General features: G+C 45.5%; 1 protein-coding gene across 1 annotated transcript in view; it reads right to left on the minus strand.

Moving 5' to 3' along the window:
* psd2 (pleckstrin and Sec7 domain containing 2) overlaps positions 1–23,686 on the minus strand; it is a 177,508-nt gene that overhangs the window by 73,978 nt on the left and 79,844 nt on the right. The window contains exon 6 of the mRNA XM_041194379.1: positions 8,990–9,079. Within this exon, the coding sequence (XP_041050313.1) occupies positions 8,990–9,079 (90 nt within the window). The remainder of the gene's footprint in view (positions 1–8,989; positions 9,080–23,686) is intronic.

Raw genomic sequence — 23,686 nt, forward strand, 5'->3', positions numbered from 1 at the left:
AAAGACTGCAGTTACCCCCCACACCAAGTTTAGTGATGTGCCCCTCAAGCGCCTTTTGGAAGCAGTGGAGGCCCCGCTGTGAAGGGTTCTAACCCTGAGTCTGGCTGCAGGAAGGGCAGCGGCATCACCAATCCAGCATGGGAGGCGGTGGGCTGCCCGTGGTCAACACTCTGCAAAAGAGGACAGGCACCCAGTGCCACAAGAGGATGAATGACCTCTTTTGCTCCGCCAGGGCAAGTCACTCTTCTCATCACTCTCAACTTACACACTCACAAACCCATCACGCATCCTCAGTGCCATCACTCACTGCTAGTTCAAGGGGTATCACCATTCATACTCTCACGCACACCTTCATTGTCCTCATCCCTAGCGAGGGACCATTCACCACCCGCACATGCCAGGTATACTTATCAACTGCTCTGACAGCATCTGCGGAGAGGAATACAGTTAACATTTCGAGTCCGTATGACTCTTCATCAGATGAAGAGTCATACGGACTCGAAACATTAACTGTATTCCTCTCCCCAGATGCTGTCAGACTTGCTGGGTTTTTCCAGCTATTTTTGTTTTTGTTTCAGATTTCCAGCATCTGCAGTATTTTGCTTTTATACTTATCAGCTGGCCTGGCAGGCTTCCTGCATACACTCTCGCCATCTCTATTCATGCAGAACAAGCTGGCACAAAACAAGAGGGAGAGGTCACAGATTGGTGGAGGAATACCTGAAATCCAGGTCATACAGAGTTTGAAAATGCTGGCCAGTGAGGATCTGGATCACTCCTGTGCTGACGACGAGGTCAGCGGTGCTCTACCAAGGGAGGATCCAGCAGTGCAACATCTATCAGACAACCATACTGTAAGTGATGTGTCCTATTCTGCAGTCCCCTGCCATGCACTAATTATCTCTCCTTGCTTTCATGGGCACATCTGGGAAACAACCAACAGAGTCCATGACCCAGAGTCCAATCAAGCCCCAAAAAAACACAGAAGAGGAATCTGAGGCATCCTCACTGAAGACCCATCACAGCACTCACCCACACCCGCCACCAGCACAGAGACACACACCTCGGTTGGATCTAGCTTTAGGGTAGTCTTGGGATCAGTAGCGGTGGCAGGAACTTCCCAGGTCCTCAGCATTTGGAGGATTGCTGGAGGCCAGAAGTTTGCCGGGTCCAAGTCAGATGATGAGCCTCTGGACTCGGTCATGTCACAGTTGCAGGAGCTGCAAAGACAAGCTTGGGAACATCAGGAAGGGATGTCCGCTGCACTCCTCAGATTGCATGGCACTATGGAGGAGTCTGTCCACCTTCAGGCTGAGGTAATTGTGCCGGCATTGCAAAGCAACGAGGTCAACACTGTTGGATGGCAGCAGCCATGGAGACCATGGTCCAGGGCGTCACTCCTACACTGTTCCATGGACTGAACTCCATCGCTGACGCCATAGTTGGCCTCCAACAATGTGTACATAAGAGTGCAGGGCAGCTTGATCTCGCTCCAGATTCCCCTTCTCCTTAAGGAGTCAGCCAGTGGCCCTTGGGCACCCATAAGGAGGAGGATCAGCACGTACACTCCTTGGATGATCCACCCAGGAGACTCCAGGAGTGTCTGGCCCAACCAAATCCCCTCTTCCTGTGATCCCAGTACCTCCAGCTCCACAGGCAGAGGAGGGTGCCACTGTCACACAGCAGGACCCCGAAAGCAGGTCAGGACACTCCAGGTCTCGACCCTCCAGAGGACGCCCATCAAGGTCATCACAGACAGGGCATAGCAGTCGGTAGCTGCCTCCACCTCCACTGTGGATGTGCAGGGAGCACCATGACATACCAGCAGTGTTGGGAAGGTTAAGAAGATGTAGTTGCACAGCCTGGGCATGGGTGTTAATCACTTGTACATAATGTTCACTATTGTAAATAAACTGTCAACAATGTCTCCCTGCCTGTGGCTCCTTGTTCTGATGAGCAGTGTTCGATCCATTCAGATGTGAAACCTTGGTTGCTGCACAAGACAAAGGCAGGTGTCTCAGTCCAGGGCCTCTTCCCTGTGCTTTGTGCCGCCTTCAAATCAAAGTGATGGTCCCTGGACACATTAGTGATGCCTGCACCTCGATGGTGGTTGTCATGGCTGCCAGAATGTCGTGGGCAGGTGTCACTGCATTCTGTCATTCTCTCTGTGTGATCTCAGCGCCTTTCAGGTGGGACTGGCCTCCATCTCTTCAGCATCTGTGACCAGTGATGCTGTGCTCCTGAAGGGGTTAGGTGCTGAATGTGAACAAAGGATCAGGTGTGTTTAAAGGTTCATGGCTGCGTCTCCATGATATGATCCTGATAACAGAGCGCAAGTGAGTTGCCCTCAGCCAGACAGGAGTCAGGCATTCTCAGAGGCTATGTGAAAATGTATGGAGTGTTCTCACTGCATGTCATCATCATCCTCCTGCAAACTAGCGACTATTAGGGCCTCCACTGTATCTCCATGACAGCAGCATTATCACCGAGGGTATGTGCACTGCCATAAGCCAAACTGGAGTCAAACGTTCATAGATGCAATGTGAGGATCTATTGTGTCTCCTCACTGCATGTCGTCACCATCCTCCACATATCTTGCAGCTATGAGGGCCTCCCGAGAAGCCTGTCTCGTCTGTCCAGTGTGAGAGCCACATCACCGTAATCATCATCTCCGAGGACCTCCTCACCCTCATCCCTGTCGACGTCCTCCTCATTGGAGGAGACATGCTGACCCCCCATCTCCTCGTCAGCCAGCTCTTCTCCTCATTGCAGTGCCAGAATGTAAACGGCATAGCAGGTGACGACAATGCGTGACACCCTCTGTGGACTATTTGCAGGGCTCCATCAGACCAGTCTAGGCATCGGAACCTCATTTTCAGCATCCCGATGGTTTGCCCCACCAAGTTGCAAGGTACAGCATGAGCCATGTCATGCCTTCGCTCTGTAATCTGAGGCATCATCACCATTACATCATCATCAGCCACATTCTCTGCGGGTAGCCCTTGTCTCCGAGGAGCGATCCCTACAGTGCCTGTGCAACCTGGAAGACGTCAGGGATCTGTGACTGAATGAGAATGTAGGAGTCATGGACACTCCCTGGAAACAGTGTGTGCAGACCTGCAGAATGCGCTTGTGGTGGTCGCACATTCAGCGAATGGAAGCCCTTGCGGTTGACATAGTTGACTGTTTGTTGCAACGGAAGTGCAATTGATGGCACCCTGAACATGTGGAAAGCCTGAGCTCTAGGCAGATCCAATCACTCTTGCATCCCGGCTTTCTTAATGCATGAAGTTGTGTGCCCTTGTGAAGATGATATCCATGACCTCATGGATGCATTTGTGGGTGGAGGCTTGTGATATCCCACAGAAGTCAATTGTAGAGCCCTGAAAAGAGCCACTGGCGTAGAAATAGAGCACCGCAGTCACTGTCATGGCCACGGGCAGTTGATTCCCTCCATGTCCCCATGGCGCCAAATCCTGCAGCAGCTGGAAGATGTAACTGACCAGTTCCCTAGACATGCGCAGTCTTCAGTGACACTGGTTCTCAGTCATCTGCAGGAATGAAAGGAGGCATCTAAAGACTCTGGGTCTAGCTAGGTGCTGACCAGTGGCAGCTCGTTGTGGCTCTTCAACAGCATGTGTGGGAGCCCCAGCGACCCCTTCTTCCTGAGGGTGTTGCTTCTCCATCTGCGCAGCCAGGCGCCTCCATCAGTATCTTCTCCATCATCTCCATCTCCGTTGCTAGTTCACTAGTCTCCATGCTCCTGATGTACTCCTCCTGCAGGATGAAAGAGAGAGACATGTGGATTAGCTTGGGTATTCTAAGAACCCCTCTTGGTTAAGTCTGAAGGCCTCTTAATGCATCCTGGAGCATGTTGGCCACCATTTAGATGGCTAGAGTTTAGCACACTGCATGGCTACCCGAACACTACCCTCCTCTGCCCCACTCCACCTGACCGATTGGCGGCAGCTTTGTGCACTGATCTGCATGTTGTGTTCTCAGCTCAGGTGCAGACATTCTCCTAAACCGAACTGCAAGGCTATGCTGTCAACTTGAACCATAGGGGAGGCTGTTCCAAACCGGGATGACTTTTCCAGGTGCTGTGAGCAATTCTACCAATGACTGCTCCAAGGCCAGCTTTAGCATGGGGATTGTACAACGTGCCCAGTCATTCAACCATTCTGTAGTCCATTAAAATGTTCATTAGTTTGCAGTCCTTGCCTGAGGAGTGAAAAGCTCTGGAGCACTTGGTGGCACTTTCATGCCTCTGCATTGCTTGAGTGGGCAGATAAACTAGAGGCCCAGCTTCACGCATGTCAATGTGGCTGCTTCTAAACTGTCTTAGCTGCGAGGAATGGTCATTTTATACAAGGTTTCCCTAATGTGTGACCGCTTCCGTCCCCTCCACGCTGCATGTGCTTGTGTGCTGCCTTCAACTGCAGGGCAGCCCTTGCCTCCTCAGCTTCCCGCCCCAAGTCGCTCAACCACAGGGTGACCCTTGCCCCTCCCCTTACCAAGTTGCCTCAACCTCAGGGCAGCCCTTGCACCCCCCCGCAAGTTGCCTCAACTGCAGGGCAGCCCTTGCCCCCACCCCCACTGAAGTTGCCCCAACCTTGAAATCCAACAGGCGACCCTCACAAGCGCTGCGCACGTCACTGTACACTCACCTCCGAGTTTCCCTCAAGGTGCATCACACCTTATATATGTTGTTGTGAAACACGTCGGCTGGGTGGACGATCCAGCCAGGGGGTGGAATGATTCTGGCGGGCTGGCCTTATAATGATATGCAGATGTATTACAATGAGGTTCCCGACATCTGATGGCAGGAAACGTGGCCTGCCGTCGATGCGCTGAGTGGACGATCACAAACTGGTTTCACAATGTCATGAAACTGACTTTTGGCCTTCTCGCCATATTGTCCACTCGCCACCATACATGACCGATGCCAGTGGGCACAGAAAATTCCACCTTCTGTCTTTCCCATCAAATATATCAGCACTACGACAGAATAAAAGTGAGGAGTGGGATCTCTGGTCATGGACTGCTAAGGAGTGATTGTTGTACTTTGTAGAAGCTCTGCCCAACTTTAGGCTTGAAAATCCATGAGGGAACCACTCAACTTCTGTCCATACTCTGAAATTATACATTAGAAAATGGCCGAGACCCAGTTTTTCTAGGTTTCTGCTTTTGTCAATATTTGCCAGTCGGTCTTATAGGGAGCAGATGTCATCCTGGCCAATATTTATCCCTCAATAAATATTACCAAAAAACTGATTATCTGGTTATTGTCACATTGCAGTTTGTTGGAGTTTGCTGTGCATAAATTGGCTCCTGCATAATTCATTAACTGTAAAACACTGAGATGGTTATAAAAATTGTTACATAAATGCACGTCTTTGTTTCCCTTTTAGAGAGAGAATGCTGTTTCTTTTTGTCTTTGCATAAGTAGCAATCTCTTGGCTAGTTTATTTAGGTTTTCATTAAGAACCTTATCATGCAGAGGCAGAAGTGTGCCTTTAAATGTAAGGCATGTTTGGACAAGAAGTAAAATACCAGTTGCTGAAGCTGTTTGAGGCAGTTGCAGGTAGGGAAAGAGTCATTTAACTTTATCAAAGTTTTGAGGTCAGAAAATGACAAGATTGAAGTCAGCTCAGATATTGTCACTCATGTCTAATGTGCATGTAGACAGAACTGAAAATCCAAATAAAATGGACAACCCCACTGCCAAAAAGGATTTTGTTCAGTAATTTTGTCCATTAATAATTTGCTGCTTAACTCCTAGATAATTCTGATTACATTTATACATCTCTGTTAAGCCTTGTTGCACCCAACATTAATTCTGTGATTTGTAGCCTTGGCAATTTGGCAAGAAAGAATTATTTCTTCAGCAGCTGGAGTGTAATCTAATTCAATAAATTAGATTTTAGGAAAATAAATTCAATTTGATCTGAACTGAGCTAAATCAAAGACATTTTGGTGAGCCAAGTGGGGAATTGTCCAACCCTAGACTAATCCTGGGAGGCAAGACACCCAGATGTAACCTTAGTATGAATTTGTCTGGTTCCTTGGTAAATATTTGACAGAATACTGAAATCCAGCATTCTTACAAGACAATGATTATTTTGGATATCTTTCCTCAGCTTTAAGGATGCACCCTGGCTTCAACAGATCACAAAGCTGTGCGCAAGCCTGTCTAATGAATTAGGAGCAATAAATCTAGGTTTCCTCTTATATGCTCAGAGCAGCATTAGAATAGAGATGTGGATGCTGGGGGTGCAGACATAATCAATTATAGCTATTCCTCTTGTACATGTAAAAACAGGCTATAAGCAACTGAGATCAGGTTAGGCACCTTGATCTGAAGGGCTGCCTAATTCAATTTTCAGATGGAGCTGTAAATGCTTTTAAAATTCATCATCTTGTGAACATCCCCAAACAATGAACTTTGTCCAGATATAAAATTCAGGAACTTCAGCTGTAGTGAAACTCCGTGAGCCTGATGTGATTTGAACAAATAACCTTCAGATCTGGAGTCAGACGTGGTACCACTATGGCACAAGGGGTGAACAGCAAGTCTTGGCTATTTTGAGCAGGAGGATATTTAAATATGCAACCCCCATCCTATCCCCAAAGCCTCAGGCGTCATCATACCTCCACTTAATGTCACCTCAGGAACTCATTTACCGCATCTAAATTAGATCTTTCAAAGAATTCCCATCTTCTTCTTTGCTGCAATTTCAACAGCAGCAGCAAGCAACATTACTGCAGAAAAGTCTTGCAAAAACATTGATGGGCAAATAGCACCCTTCATGGTAACAAAAACTAATGTAAGGAAAAAAATGTTCTTAATTGTCAATGCTTCTTTAGAAAAGTTTATAACTTTAATGCCAACTTTTACAAAAAAACCAGGTTAACTCTAGCAGGCCAGACAATTGGATTAGTCATGCCCAATTGATATAAACAAGATGATCACCTATATACATACAAATTGGTGCTGTTGTTATAAAGTTTCATAAGCTAAAATGTTGTTGTAATCATGTTAAATAAATGTTTACCTGTGTAACTTCAAAGAACTGAAACATCTGTCAAATTACAGAATTGCTATTCATTGATGTACAAAATGTACAGTATCATAGAATGGTAAGAACTTAATGAGCTCCTGAGCTTAAATGATTCATTAATTGCAGGTCCCATGAAAGGCCAAATCTTTCCACAATGGAAGAGTCTCAGGATAAATCACCCTCATTCATTGTGGCCCACTTATTATTTGTCTGTACAAGTAGTTTGTAATGTATCTCCTTGTTATGAGCTTAATAGTTGAAAACTATGACCCAGTTGCCTGTTTGCACTATTAACTAGGGAATTCAATTTGATAACCAAACATCAAAAGGGGAGAAGATATAATCAAGTTAAATTTCTTGCTGTAAGTTTTATTACTATTAAACCTATGTTATTTGTTATTGTTACATTATTAATTAAATTATTTACACAAGGTTTGGCTGAACTGTGCCTTTAAAAATGTCAAGGAAAGATGTTGATAGGAAGGTACAAAACTGGAGAATACATTTTGATTGACATCATACGACATAGTGTGCATTTTAGGGATAATTAGGGCATTTAGGCCTCGGGTTAAATTTCATAGTCTTCAAGCGAGCTCAATGGGCTGTTACTTCTGAGCTCCTCGGTATTGTATTAGGGCGGGGTGCTCGAGGGCACCCCAAAGATGTGCTGGGGAATCCCCTTCAGGCATCCCCAAATAAGATTTGCATGGCAATTTCCCATAAGTATAAACTTCAGCTGGGCAATTGCCCTGCACTGGGAACCATCCAAAAATGCAACTTAAATTGCAAACTTCCAATGGTTCCAACTGGGTTACACCAATAGTTACCCAGAAAAAGTTAGAAGGATTAAAATCACTCCTAACTTCTGGGTAACTAATGTTAGAGACACAGACCAACACCCCCCACACCCTCGACGCCCCCAAGGGGTCTCCCCCCACCCCCTGATTACCCAACCCACAAGACTCCCCGCCACACCCTGACCTCCCAGGGTACTCCCTAACACTCCGACTAACCTGCCACAAGATTTCTGCCACCTCCATGGGGACTCTTCCCCCGCCTCTGCCAGGCCCAAATGTCACACCTGCTTCCTGCCCAGGCCATGCCCGACCCGACCCAACACCCGGCACCCTCCCCCAGGCCCAACATGACCCAAGGCCCAAAACTGTCCCTCACCCCCCCATCCACCCGAGACCCAACACCCCAAGCACGACACAACATGACCCGAAGCCCGACATCACCCTGCCGCCACCCCGAGGGCTGGCACCACCCCATGACTCCCCAGGACGAACCCAAGCTGACCCAAGGCCTGGCACTACCCCCCACCCGACTCCCTTTCCCCCAGGACTGGCCCAACCTGAGGCCCGCCACCCTCCTACCCCATGCCCCCCCAGGCACAACCAGACTTGAGGCCCAACACCCTCCCCTCCACTCCCCCAGAAGGCTCAACCCCAGGCTTGACAACCCCCCATCAGGCACAACCCGACCTGAGGCCCAACACTCTCTCCCCTGCCCAGGCCCAATCTGAACTGAGGCCCAACACCTGCCCTCCACCCCCCTGCAGCTCTAACCCAAGGCCCAACACCTTACACCCCCAGGCCCGATTCGAAGCTCAAAGCAACCCCCCCCCACGACTTCCAACCCCCCCAACCCCTCCAACCTTCGACCCTCCCCCACCGACCCACAGATGAAAATTTGAAGGGGACCAAAGATAGATCCTTGGGTTTCACCAGAAGTAACATAGTGGGAGTGGGAAGAAAACCCATTGCAAGTGATTCTCTAGCTATGAACGGATAAATGAGAACAAAACCAGGAGTGTACAGTCCCACCCAGCTGTATAACTGTGAAGATATGTTATAGGAGGATCGTGAGGTCAATCGTGACAAAGGCTTGGTGTAACATAGCCATTATTATATTGATATGAACAATACCTTTAATAAATCTTTTGGAAAATCCTTCCCATCATTGAGGCCATCCAGATTAGAAATAAACTGCTGGCATGACATCTTTTTTCCAATATTCTGAAATACACAGATATAATAAAATACATTTTAACTCAAGAATACCAGACAAAGCATTGTTTGAATTAAGCAAAGAAAATTTCAGAAATGTAACACAGATATTAAGAATGAAAACAATAAATTCACTTTAAAACAAAAGAAGTTAGTGAAATTAAAAACTTTCTGAACATAAACCTCCATAATAAATAGGATAGAAAGACTTACCCAAGAGCAGATAGAGGCATTAAATATAGTTGCAAAAACAAAAGGAAAAAAAAGACAAACTAGATAGGATAAAAGTACTAAGGAATAACATGAGATAGAACTGAAGTATCATTGGGCTGAATCTTCGGCTCGGCAAGTGGGGGCGAGGCCTGCTCGCAGAAGCGTAAAGTGACTCGGGGTGACATCGAGCGTGCATCCCGATGTCACCACGTGTCATTTAGATTTTCAGTTCGGCAGGCGCACAGTTGACTCGGCTGTGTGCCCATCGAACTGTTGAAGGCCTGTTAAGGCATTCATTAACTAATTAACCCTACTGAGAAGGCTGCCCGTCCAGCCTTAGATTTGGCGGACAGGCGAAGAGCTCAGGCGGCCTTCACATTTTTCATGGAACCTCATCCATGGGCGGGATGAGGTTTCATGAAGAGTTTATAAATTAAATAAAATTTTTCATTAAAGTTCATTGACATGTCCCAGCTCATGTGACACTGTCACATGAGGGGGCATGTCTTAAAGTTTTTTTCTTATTTTTTAAAATTTTTAAAACTTAAAATTTATCTCCCTAAGGTACCTCTGTGCCTCAGGGAGATTTCTGCACTCTTTCACGCACATGCTGACTCAGGGAACTCCCCACGCCCATACAGGGAGTAGTACACAGTGCTTCCAGGTGCGTGTCATGCTGGGTGGGACTTAGTTGGCCCACCCACATAAAATGGCAGCGCTGACCCGATCGGGGATGCCGATCGGGTCTGTGCTGGCTCCCACACAACCCCCCTAACGGGTGGAAAATTTTCTCCATTGGATGAATGCATGAAGTATTAGGAATAAAACTGGAAAACAGGGGAGCCAACTATTAGGGGGAGGCACAATGTCATAGCTTTGGCAGAAACTTGGCTTCAGTTAGGACGGTGCTGGGAACGGAATATTGGTGTCGCAAAATTTTCAGAAGAGATGAAGAATTCAAAGGCGAAGGATCAGTGCTGTGACTAGTGACAAGATTACAGTATTGAAAATAAAAGGATATTACTGAAGGTAGTGTTCAGTATAATTCTCTCCAGACTGAATTGAAAAATAAAAGGAGTAATTTTAATCATGATTGCCCAGAGAAATACAAAAATGGCTAATGAGAACTAAGGAGGAACTTAATACAGATCACAGAAGCAAGGCAGGGAGGGCTGCAGAATTGGGAAGGAAAGCCTGAGGCCTTCCTGACTCCACCCAATTCATTCAGAGGCAGGGAAGGTCTAGGACAGCTTACCTGCCCAGCAGTCAACTGAGGTCCTTAAGTAGCCAATTTTTTTTTTTTATTCACTCATGGGATGTGGGCATCATTAGCTTATTGCCCTTGTTCCAAGGACATTTAAGAGTCAATCACATTGCCGTGGGGAGTCATATGTAGGCCAGATCAGGTAAGGATGGTAGATTTCCTTCCCTAAAGGACATTAGTGAACCACTAAAGACAATCAACAATGGTTTCATGGTCATCATTAGACTTTTAGATATTCATTGAATTTAAATTCCACCAACTACCACATTGGGATTCAAACCTGGGCATTAACCTGGGTCTCTAGAATACCAGTCCAGTGAAAATACCACTACACCACCACCTCTCCATAATTAGGGATCACTTAAGGGCAGCTCTCACTGCCTCTGGTATTCTAGCAGCAGTGGGAGGTGGTTTCTCCACCATGTGGGGAGATCCCCCTGTAAAAGCTGGCGAACCCCTTATGGGCTCAGGCACTTTTGATCAGGCACTCTGTGGCCCATGGAGGTATCCCCCAGCATTAAGAGCCATCCCTGTGGAAAGTCCCCCATGCCCTCACCAACAACCCCAACCCCTCACCGGGCCTACATGACTGGCCCCAACGAGCCTGACCACACTTACATGGGTTCTCGGGCCTGCTCAATCTTGCTGGTCCTGGCTGGCACTAAAGAGCTGCCAGTCCTCCAATTGGCTGGTAGCTCTTGGAAGCTGTATATTCGCCCTGAAAGGGACTGATGGCTTGATGGCAGGAAGCTAATTGCCTAATGGACATAGGATCATCGTCGCATCCTGAGATCCACACTCAGTGCCATGCGCCGCCATATGAACACACTCGACCTCTCCCTCCAGCAGCACCGCCGTACCCTTTTTCAAAGCTGCGCATGCCCCCAGTTTCATTTTATTCTTCGTCTCATGCGACGCCTCAACAAGAAACTTTTTCTCTTTCTCTCAAGTGCTAAGGAACGCAAGCTCCAACAACTCATCGACACCAACACCCATATAAGACCCTCCACCCCTGTCTGTCCCTCCGTCCCCACCCCATCTTCCAATCCCAGCCCCAGCCGTGTATTCACTATACCCCCTGACCTTCCCCTCTCCGATGCTGAACGTTCAGCGCTCAGCAAAGGACCTAGTTTCATAGCCCCCCTCCGCCCTCACCTTAATGAATTTCAGGCTCAGCATGATTCTGAACTCTTCTTCCGCCATCTTCGTCTCCGGGCTCACTTCTTTGGGCAGGAGTCCTCTCCCCGTTCAACGGATCCTTTCACCCACCTCCAATATTCTCCCTCCACCTGGACCCCTCCCTCTAGATTCTTACCTTCTCTTGATCTTTTCATTGAGAACTGTCGGCGCGACATTAGTCGTCTCAATTTCTCTGCTCCTCTCACCCATTCTAATCTCTCTCTCGCTGAACTTATGGCACTCCATTCTCTCAGGTCCAACCCTGACATCGTCATCAAACCCGCTGACAAGGGTCGTGTTGTTGTTGTCTGACGCACTGACCTCTACCTCGCGAAGGCTAAGTGTCAACTCGCAGACACTTCCTCCTACCTCTCCCTGGACCATGACCCCACCACTGAACATCAAGCCATTGTTTCCAGGACTGTCACTGACCTCATATCCTCTGGGGATCTTCCTCCCATAGCTTCCAACCTGATAGTCGCCCAACCTCGGAAGGCCCACTTCTACCTCCTACCCAAAATCCACAAACAGAACTGTCCTGGTAGACCGATCATGTCAGCTTGCTCCTGCCCCACAGAACTCATTTCTCGTTATCTTGACTCCCTTCTCTCTCCCCTTGTCCAGTCCCTTCCCACCTACATCCGTGATTCCTCTGACACCTTATGTCACATCAACAATTTCCAGTTCTCTGGCCCCAACCGCTTCCTCTTCACCATGGACGTCCAATCCCTCTACACCTCCATCCCCCACCAGGATGGTCTGAGGGCCCTTAGCTTCTTCCTCGAACAGAGGCCCGAACAATCCCCATCCACCACTACTCTCCTCCATCTGGCTGAACTTGTTCTCACGCTGAACAATTTCTCCTTCAACTCCTCTCACTTCCTCCAAATAAAAGGTATGGCTACGGGTACCCGCATGGGCCCCAGCTATGCCTGTCTCTTTATGGGGTATGTGGAACATTCCTTGCTCCAGTCCTACTCCGGCCCCCTTCCACAACTCTTTCTCCGGTACATCGATGATTACTTCGGTGCTGCTTCGTGCTCTCGTCGGGACTTGGAAAAATTTATTAATTTTGCTTCCAATCTCCACCCCTCCATCATTTTCACGTAGTCCATCTCTGACACTCCCCTTCCCTTCCTTGACCTCACTGTCTCAATCTCTGAAAATAGACTGTCCACCAATATCCATTACAAGCCTACGGACTCCCACAGCTACCTTGACTACAGCTCCTCACACCCCGCTTCCTGTAAGGACTCCATCCCATTCTCTCAGTTCCTTCGCCTCCGTCGCATCTGTTCCGATGATGCTACCTTCAAAAACAGTTCCTCTGACATGTCCCCCTTCTTCTTTAACCTAGGTTTTCCACCCACAGTCGTTGACAGGGCCCTCAACCGTGTCCGGCCCATCTCCCGCGCATCCGCTCTCACGCCTTCTCCTCCCTCCCAGAAACATGATAGGGTCCCCCTTGTCCTCAATTATCACCCCACCAGCCTCCGCATTCAAAGGATCATCCTCCGCCATTTCCGCCAACTCCAGCATGATGCCACTAGCAAACACATCTTCCCTTCACCCCCACTGTCGGCATTCCGTAGGGATCGTTCCCTCCGGGACACCCTGGTCCACTCCTCCATCACCCCCTACTCCTCAACCCCCTCCTATGGCACCAGCCCATGCCCACGCAAAAGATGTAACACCTGCCCTTTCACTTCTTCTCTCCTCACCGTCCAAGGGCCCAAACACTCCTTTCAAGTGAAGCAGCATTTCACTTGCATTTCCCCCAACTTAGTCTACTGCATTCGTTGCTCCCAATGCGGTCTCCTCAACATTGGAGAGACCAAACGTAAACTGGGCGACCGCTTTGCAGAACACCTGCGGTCTGTCCGCAAGAATAACCCAAACCTCCCTGTCGCTTGCCATTTCAACACTCCACCCTGCTCTCTTGCCCACATGTCTGTCCTTGGCTTGCTGCATTGTTCCAGTGAAGCCCAATGCAAACTGGAGGAACAACACCTCATCTTCCGACTAGGCACTTTACAGCCTTCCGGACTGAATATTGAATTCAACAACTTTAGGTCTTGACCTCCCTCCTCCATCCCCACCCCCTTTCTGTTTCTTCCCCCTTCCTTTTGTTTTTTTCCAATAAATTATATAGATTTTTCTTTTTCCCACCTATTTCCATTATTTTTAAATATTTTTAAATCTTTTATGCTCCCCCACCCCCACTAGAGCTATACCTTGAGTGCCCTACCATCCATTCTTAATTAGCACATTCGTTTAGATAATATCACCAACTTCGACACCTATGTGTTCTTTTGTTCTGTTGTCTGTGACATCTTTTGATGATCTGCTTCTATCACTGCTTGTTTGTCCCTACAACCACACCACCCCCCTCCACTTCTCTCCCCCCACCCAACCCACCACTCTGCCCCCCCCACCTTGAACCAGCTTATATTTCACCCCTTCCTTCTTCACCTAGTTCTGTCGAAGGGTCATGAGGACTCGAAACGTCAACTCTTTTCTTCTCCGCCGATGCTGCCAGACCTGCTGAGTTTTTCCAGGTAATTCTGTTTTTGTTTTGGACATAGGATCATGTTGGGGCTCTCAGAAACAGCTGTGGTGAAGTCCCCCTAGCTTTCCAGCTGACTTGCGGCCACTACTGTTGGCATTAAATTCAGCCCTGGAAGTTGGTAAATTACTCGTCATAGAGAACTTCCATTCCAAATACTAAGGGAAGTTGGTGATGAAATAGCAGCAATAGATCCAAAGATTCTAGGCTGGAGGGCAATAAGTTTTAGACCTTGCTCACAATATGGATTGGGGCTAAGGCGGAAAACTAGTTAGACTCAGTCAGTTGTAAGAAAACTGAGAGAGAATATATCAAAGAATGTGATTAGTAAATGCTTTAAGATATTGGCTAATTAGAGACAGACATTCCAATTTTAAAGGTAAGATCATACTTGCCTAATTTACAAATGAACATATAAACTAGGAGCGGGAGTAGGCCACTCAGCTCCTCAAGACTGGTCCGGCATTCAATAAGACTACGGCTCATCTGACTGGGCCAGGATTTTCCCCTCGGCGATTTGGGGGTGGGGCCCGGTTGCCAAAGGGAAAATGATGTGGGATGACATCGGGAGGAGTCCCCGACTTCATCCCGGGCCATTTAAATTTTTGGGAAAGCGGGCGGACAGCGAAATCAGCTGTCCGTCCGCCAACCTGTCAATGGCCAATTGAGACCATTGACAGGCTAGTTAAAGTACTTAAAGACCTGCCTGGCCAACCTTAAGGCTGGCGGGCAGGGCAGGAGACCCAGCGGGCTTCTGATTATTCATGAAACTCCATCCACTTTGGGATGAAGTTTCATGTCCGTTTTGTACAAAAATAATAAAGTTTATGTGTTCTTTATTAACATGTCCCATGACATTGTCATATGAGGGGGACATGTTAATATTTTTTTAATGTTTCTATTTTCAAAGTTTTTACCACTGTCAGCATTCTCCCTGAGACAGGACTTTGTCTCAGGGAGAAGGTGCTCTTTTGTGCGCATGCGCGAAAGAGCGCACTTTGACAGATGGGGAATCCCTCCCCCACCCGACACAAGAAATGCATAGCACTTCTTGTCGGGGATGCCGCTGGGCGGGCCTTAATTGGCCCACCCACTTAAAATGGCGGCAGGCCCCATTTCAGTGGCGGGGGTCGACTGCTCGCCCACCGCCAAACCGGTGGGGCCCGCCTGCCATTCAAGGGCAAGATTCTGCCCTTGAACTCCACATTCCCACCTACCCTGATAACATTTCATTCCCTTGCTTGTCAAGAATCTATCTAGCTCTGCCTTAAAATTATTCAAAGACCCTGCTTTCACCGCCTTTTGAGAAAGAGCGTTCCAAAGACTCTCTCCCCTCTGAGAGAAAAAATTCTCATCTCTGTCTTAATTGGGTGACCCCTTATTTTTAAACAGTGACCCCTCGTTCTGGACTCTCCTACAAGAAGAAACATCCACCCTGTCAAGACCCCTCAGGATCTTATATATTTCAATCAAGTCACCCTCTTGCTTTTCTAAACTCCAGTGGATACAAGCCTAGGCAGTCTAATCTTTCCTCATAAGACAACCCTCCCATTCTGGGTATTAGTCCGCCAAACATTTCTACAAATCCTGATACAGGATGCAGGTAATGACCACATGGAAACGTCAGATCAGAGTATAAGTTAAAAAAAAAGGCAGATGTAGGACTGTGCCATCTTCTGCAGGGAAACTTGTAGTTACCATGCAGCATAGAAATGGAATATTCAGTGGTGTTAATGGTCAGCACTTGTCTGAAACTTCCTTTTTCTTTCTTGCAGGCATAGGGAGGGCAATCTTTTGTGCAACCACCTCAGGCAAGACTGCAGCTGGGGGTTGCAATCTCCTTCTAGCTCCCTGTACCTAGAGTCTTAGAAAAGGCTGTTAAGAGTTTGAGATGGTTTTTAAGGTTCGGCAAAGGCTTTCTGAATTTTGTCACACTCCTATGACATTCCCTTTTCACCTGAGGTTATCCCTTTAAATTTCATTTACATGCAACTTCTCACTAAATGTGCTCCCAACACCCGTCCAAATCTACACCTGAAGCTGTAGTACATATGCTAACTGGAAATTGAATTTCAAACAGCATGGTTCAATACAAGTCTGCCTAAAGGCCATCCATAACCATTCCACTACAATCTATGTTAAAATACAAATACTTCTTTAAATAATAATTAGCATCTTTAAGAGTTACACTGTACATTATTTATCCCACTCTACTAGTGAATTATCAGCACCAGGCCAGAAGTTTGTTGTGCAGAACTAATGGGTCTAATCTCAGAAAATCTTGAGATCGAACTAGCACATTTTGGTATATGATTCATTTGGCATCTCAATATTCCTTCACTAAAAAACCATAACTAGAAAATATATCACACATATTCTGACCAGCTCATTTATTCTCTTGTACTGATTGTTCTTTGCAACTATGAAATTTGTGATTTAAAGACATAGAACATTTGCAAAACTACTTTTGATGATTATAATGTAGTGCAAAGAAATTGAAAACTAAGGATGGAAGTCAATGCCCTCCCCCAAAGCAAGTTTGGGACTGATGATGGCATTTATCAGATGGAAGGGTGGCTGATGGGAATGATTAAATCTGGGGCAGGAAAGCACGTGGTGGCCTTCCTTCAATGGGCAATTAATGCCATCCAATATTTCAACTGGCAGGCAAGACCCCATAACATCTACATTAATTTCTACCCTAAAGGTATTTTTCACAAAACTGTATTTTACTACCAATTTGGTGGACAGATAGTGTCAGAAATAAATCACCCCAATATCATCATCATAGTACCTGGACTCCCATTTTCAACATGGCAGAAATTCATCAATAATATCATTAGTTTTTTAGAAATGTTATGAAACAGAAGTATTTTGAATTTTTCAGTTATTTTTCAATTGGAAGCTTTTCTTTATAATGGGTACATTTCAACATAACTAAGTTCTAATTATATGCAATGTTAAACAGAAGTGTACTTCTTTATTACATGCAGATAATAAAGGGTTAAGGATGCTTTAAATATATATAAAAATGTATTTTAAAAATCCATACAAAACTGTGCTCCAAGGAATGCAACCACCACTTTCAGTTATAAGTTTGCACTGCTTTGTAGAGCAGCAGAACATCTCCATTATGATAACCAGGGTAGATTTTTTGCCCCCCAAGGGTGAGAAGCAGATAATTGCAATAAATACACCAAATGGATTATCTACTCTAATCCACTCCTCCAGATGTTGGAAGGCAGATAAGAGGGTGCTGGTTGAAGCCTACGCTTAGCTGGTCAACTCTTTCAGTTTGAAATTATAAATAACACTGGGAAAAAGTGGTCATGAAGACAGGAACCTGTCGAGATTAGAGAAATTAACTGAAAAATTACAGCTGAAAACAAATGTTGACATGAAATGTATATACGGTAACTTAAGTTTCACATATTCAACCAAATTACAAATTAAAGAAGTATCTTTCACAAAGGCAGCTATTTTGGCATGTCTAATAATTTAGCTCTTACACTTATGCTCAAAGGAAAATTAATTAAAATATCAATTAGATTGCATCATGCAGGAGAATGAAAATGATTGATATTGATTGAATGAGTGAATAAATCAGATAATTGTCTCATGTAATATTAAATATTCTGTGGCTAAATAAAAGAAACAGATGAATTTAGAATTGATATGAGTATTAGATATAAAGGTATAGCCAACAAGCTGTGCACATGTGCGGATTGTGTACAAAACAAATAATGACAGTAGCAAAAAATGTAAATTACTGTGTTAAAAGCGCACATTACAAATTGTGTAGCTGTAGCTCACTGATCAATGTTGTGCGGTAACCAATGCATTCATACAGGCTGTTATAACACAAATTAATTTATTCTGTTCCTACAATCCCTAGTAATTGTCTCAATTGGTGTTTTAGTTCATCAGCATAAAATTTATGTAAATGCTGCCAAAAGTAGCACCAATAACTACATTTTCTACTAAGTGGGAAAAGTCATAAATGTTTGAGAAGAACATTGGGAAGAATTGCCAATGCGTAAAATGACGTGTGGTGACATTGGGCGGTGTCCTGACGTCACCGTGCGTCATTTAGATTTTCAGTTTGGCGAAACCATCAAAGGCCTATTAAGGCCAGTTAAAAACTAATTAAAATAGTTAAATGAGCTGCCCATCCAACCTTGGTGGGCAGGCGAAGAGCCCAGGTGGCCTTTGTATTTTTCATGAAACCTCATCCACGGGTGGGATAGGTTTCATGAAGCTTTTATAAATTAAATAAAGTTTCCCATTAATGTTCCTTGACATGCGCCAGCTCATGTGACACTGCCACTATGTGACACTAATATTTTCTTTTCTGTATTTAGCTTTTAAAAACTTTAACTAATCTCCCTGAGGCACGGATTTCTGCGCTTTTTCGCGTGCATGCATGAAAGAGCGCAGGTCCCGACTCAGGGAATCCACCCCACCCCCCCACCAACCCCGGCCTGCACAGGGGGCGCTTAGCACTTCTAGGTGAGAGTCACACTGAGCGGGCCAATTAGTAAAATGGCAGCGCACACCCACTGGGGTCACCAATCAGGTTCATGCTTGCTCCTGCCCGCCCCCGCACAACCCCCCCCAAAACAGGGGGAAATTTCAGCCCATTGTTTCTTAACATGTATGAGGGCAATCAAAAAAACTTCAAATACAATTCAGGAAAAGTCCTCAAAAATAACTACTACTCTCAAGAAAACATAATTACAGCAGAATTTTACATAAGGACTAGTTTGCTATTAAATTGTATAATCGTAACATAGCTACTTTAGTTCTGCTGCAGTTTAGTAACAGTTTAGAGATCTGTCCTAACTTATTATTTTCCTGTAAAGGATTTCTCTATGACTTTACTTTTCTACCCTGCAGAGATACATGAGAATTGTGGTAACTTCACCTGAAGATTTGAAATGACCTGAACACCTCAGTGTCTGACTTAGGATTGCACTTCCAGCCAATGTTCAGAACCAAAAACACAATAATGCTACTGATTGAATAGGAATGTTTCTGCTGCCCAGTTAAATTGTCACAGTACATGGAATATTTCATTATCAGCAAACGTAAATGGGATATGTTGACTTTATGGAACTTAGAAGAAGTGAATGTTCATGAGAAGGAATGAATTATATAGTTGCATTAACTTCAAAGATCATGCACTAAGTAGAACTACACTTACCACCTGAGACACCAAATATGGAATCCAGGACAAAGCAGGAAATGAGAAAGGATACAAAGGCAAAAGAAAAGGTTAGTATCGAACATGGAGCTGGTAGAATTTCCCCTAGTGAAGGTTACCAGGTCTAGTGGAGGCTACCGGGGAATACCAATGCAATGTCACATACTCCCTACTGCACAAGGCTCACAACAGGTTACAAGTATCAAGTTTATGTAAGATTTTTGGAAGTATATGCTGGGAAATGTGAGAAAGTATACATATCATTACAAACTCTTCTCTCCCATCCTGCAAAACATTAAAGATACCCATTATAAAAACCAAAAGACATAAGAAGACCTGAGGTGAGAAAACATCATTTGACCTATTGGAGCTTCTGCCAAAAATATTTCCACTTGAAAGCCTTGCTTTCAACTGCGCTTGCAACACTCCTAAGTTATTTTAATTGCACTCTTAACTGGAAGATTATTCCAATTGTTAATCACCCACAAACCAAAAAAATTCTTAGATTTTGGTTGAATTTTTCACAATTTAAACTGATATCCTCTTGACTTATTGGTGTGATGCATCTTAAAGTAATATTTTGGGTTCACCTTACAATCTTACTATTTTTTGTGCTTTTATCCAGTATCTTTATAACATTTTTGACTTTAATATTTTCTAATATTTCCTCATAGCCCCTTTCCCCTTGAGATCATTCCTACTATTCTTTCTTATATCCTCCACCAAAACTACAAATGGATTGGTGTGGATTGACCAGTGCATTAGAACTTCCACAGACTCAAAGTCCATTGATCTGGTTATGAATTCCAATATTTCATTTGCTTCCCTATATTTTCCAAAACTGAAAGTAGTAAGTCTACTGTCATTTCCAGGTTTCCAAGAACCCCATGTTGTTGGCACCAATCTGATCCACATGATTGTCCAGCCAACTGACATCCCAAAGAGTCTAAGTGGCTATGACAATGTACACTTTCACATGCATGTTGTTGTTTGGAGCTATGGACAGTGAAGATAGAGGCTCCAATTTCTTTCCATCACATGATTTCCATTCTGCTCTTACTGCCTGCCATTGGCATATGTTGGAAGGATTTACAAGTTGATACCTGTTTGGCCATCAGGTTCTGCAGCGGGACTTGAACCTAGAGCTTTGTCTCAGAAGCTGGGACACTACCCACTGTGCCACAAGACCACCTATTCCCCAATTATTTACAATAATCAAATCCAGATGTGGGTTGTTCCTCGAGGAACACGACAATATGGTCCCCCACCAGCGGGTTTGCAGCTCCTAAGCCTGCTCCTAAGTCCTATGTTCCTTTCAAGGGAGGAAAGAGTTATGGGGGTGGGGTGTGGCTGCAGACAGGAAAGGGGAATTGAGACCATGACTAGATCAGACTAGATCAGCCACAATCTCATTGAATGGTGGAGCAGGCTCGAGAAGCTGAACAGTCTATTCCTGCTCCCAAGTCTTATGTTCCTAGGTCCTATGGGCCCGTAAAATTTCCCAAGTGACCTTCCTGCCACCCTCCCACCCACAATTTTACATGGGACGGGCAAGGTCTCGGCCAGTCCACCCATGCTCACCCCAACTGATGCCCTTAATTGTCATTTAATGGCTATTTATGGGCCGCTTCCCACCCTGGGCTCAGTTTTTGGGAGGAGTTCAGGACAGGGAGGGAGCTTGGCAGGTCACCCTGCTTGGGCCTCAGGTGTGAAGAGGGGAACGCCTCCCTCAAATGCCCCCTTTCCACTTCGTATCTCCCTCTGAAGGTCTGCTCCCTCCACCCCCCCCAACCCCGTGAGTGTTCCCTCCCTCCCTAGCCTCTCCATCAGGACCCCAACCCTCTCTCCCTACCCCCCTCAAACCTCACCTCCCCTCCTTGCCATGAGACCTCCTGCACTTACTTGGTTCTGGACTCCTGAATTTAGAATCTGATCACTGCTTATAGTTCCTGTCCTGGCCATGACTGCCACTGGCGCTGCTGGACCACAGAGCTGCCAGCCAATCAAATTGGCTGACAGCTCTCTGAGGTGGGATTTTCATCTGAATGAGGAAGTCCTGTCTCCAGCAAATTTAAGTGGCTCTGGGGCTACTGTGATCGGAGGGGATGCTTTTCCTACTGACTCTTTGGGTGGTGGGCAAGAAAATCCTACCTCTTATTTCAATTTCTTCATCATCACTGTCTTCCTTGAACGGAGTACAACAAATTAATTTGCATCCTCTGGAACAGCTATTTTTCTGGAATCTCTATGACGTATTTACTTTTTTGGGGAGAAGAAATTGACTAACTCCTGAAAATAGGCAAGGAGATTACACTACATGATTAGTCTGCACCCATTCATTGCTTGGCAGGTAGCATGATAAATCAGTTCTCTCTGCTCTTTTAGACCACTGCTATATGCAGCCAGTAGTCCCTGTGCTGTTCATTGGTTGCACAGCTGTTCATTGGTTGCACAATCAGCTGTAGCCTTAAGAGGCAAAAGCTACTTAAAGACAAACTGCACTGGTTTAAAGGAAGGTGCACTGTGGATATCTTTCAAAAGTCAATTTGGGTTATAATACTTTGAGCAATGGCTGAACATGGGAGAGAGCCACAACAAAGGTTTTCAGACAATGCACTGGAGGTCTTGGTGGAAGAGGTGGAAAGAAGTAGTGATGTATTGCATCTCCAGATATATGTTCAGGAAGCAGTGGAAACAAGTAGCAGTGGAAGTCAATACAAAGAGCATTGTTCCAAGAACATGGATGCAGTGCAAGAAGTTTAACAATCTGGCATGAATTATCAAGGCAAATGAGTTCATCTTCAAATTGCATATCCTGCTATTTGCATCATGAGCAGCACCCATTGTTCAATCCTCCACACCCCCATAGCCCAGCTCCAAACAATTACTGTCAATCGCTACTGAAACCTAAAATTCATATCCTTTACTTCATTCTCACACACAGCACTGGTGCAAGACTCGCACTCACAACTCTCACATACTAGCAGCTATTCAACTAAAACAGCCACATTACCTAAACATATTACAGAATACTCACTAATACATTTCCCTTTTTCTTGCAGGAGGAAGTGGTTCATAGTAGACAGCAGCAAAGAACAGGAGGTTGCCAAGCGTGCCTGCACGTTTTAAACCCCATGAAGACAGTGCTGGCTATTATGGGAAAGGGTATCACTGAGGTCATGGCCACTGAGGGTGTCTATATATCTAATCTTCTTAGTCTCATCAGACTTTTACTTCATCTCAGAATCTCAAGTTACAACTTGCAGATGGTGCAAGCACACACTTCTCACTTTCTCCTCTTCCATTACCACAAGCAAACCATTGCCTCTATTAAATTTCAGGTAGCCAAGAACTGGAACCTTTCCAGTCAGTGGAGAAAGAGGAAGAAGACAGTGAAAATGAGAAGACACCAGATCTGACAATTGCAACCACCAGGTCAGATACTGACATTGTGTATATTTTAGTGGCTAGGATAGAGGCGTAATCTGCTTGTGGTGAGACACCAGGTACAAGTGTGCAGGAAATAGGGCTGGGGGGAAAGATAGCTCAGGTGCCAATTCCCCTAAGGATGAGGTGCATATTAATTATGCTGCAGAAGAGTCGGATGAGGACTTCAAGGGACCAGGTTACAGGCAAAGGCTTATGGTGTGCATAATCAAATAATTGGTGTATTGGGAAGCCTGCGGAAAAAAAACCTGTGCTCAATTTCAAGGAGCAAGGAGAGAACCAACACAAACTTGGTACCTAGCTTTTCCCAAACCTTGGAGCCCATCCTTTCCAACAGAGGTCATCCCCATCACCAAACCTGTGGAATACACCAAGCTGCAGCGTCTGATGGACTTCCTGAAGTCATTTGCCAGTGCAGTCACAATAAGTCGAATGGCTTCCTTCTGTGCCATTAAAATTCTGTGATTCTGTGACTGTTAGCTAAAGTTTAAGTTCATGGAATTGAAGGCAAATTATTGGCCCAGTTTAGGAAATGGTTAACTGGCAGGAGACCGAAAGGAGGGATAATTGGCAGGTACTCTAATTGACAGGATGCAACTAGGGGTGACCCTCAAGGATATGTGTTGGGGCCTCAACTATTCACTATCTATTAACAACTTAGATGATGGGATAGAAACCCACATATCAAAATTTGCTATTGACACATCAAATGACATTGTAAGCCGTGTAGATGGAAGCATAAAA

The sequence above is a fragment of the Carcharodon carcharias genome, chromosome 8 (assembly GCF_017639515.1).
Source record: "Carcharodon carcharias isolate sCarCar2 chromosome 8, sCarCar2.pri, whole genome shotgun sequence".
NCBI classification, from domain to species: domain Eukaryota; kingdom Metazoa; phylum Chordata; class Chondrichthyes; order Lamniformes; family Lamnidae; genus Carcharodon; species Carcharodon carcharias.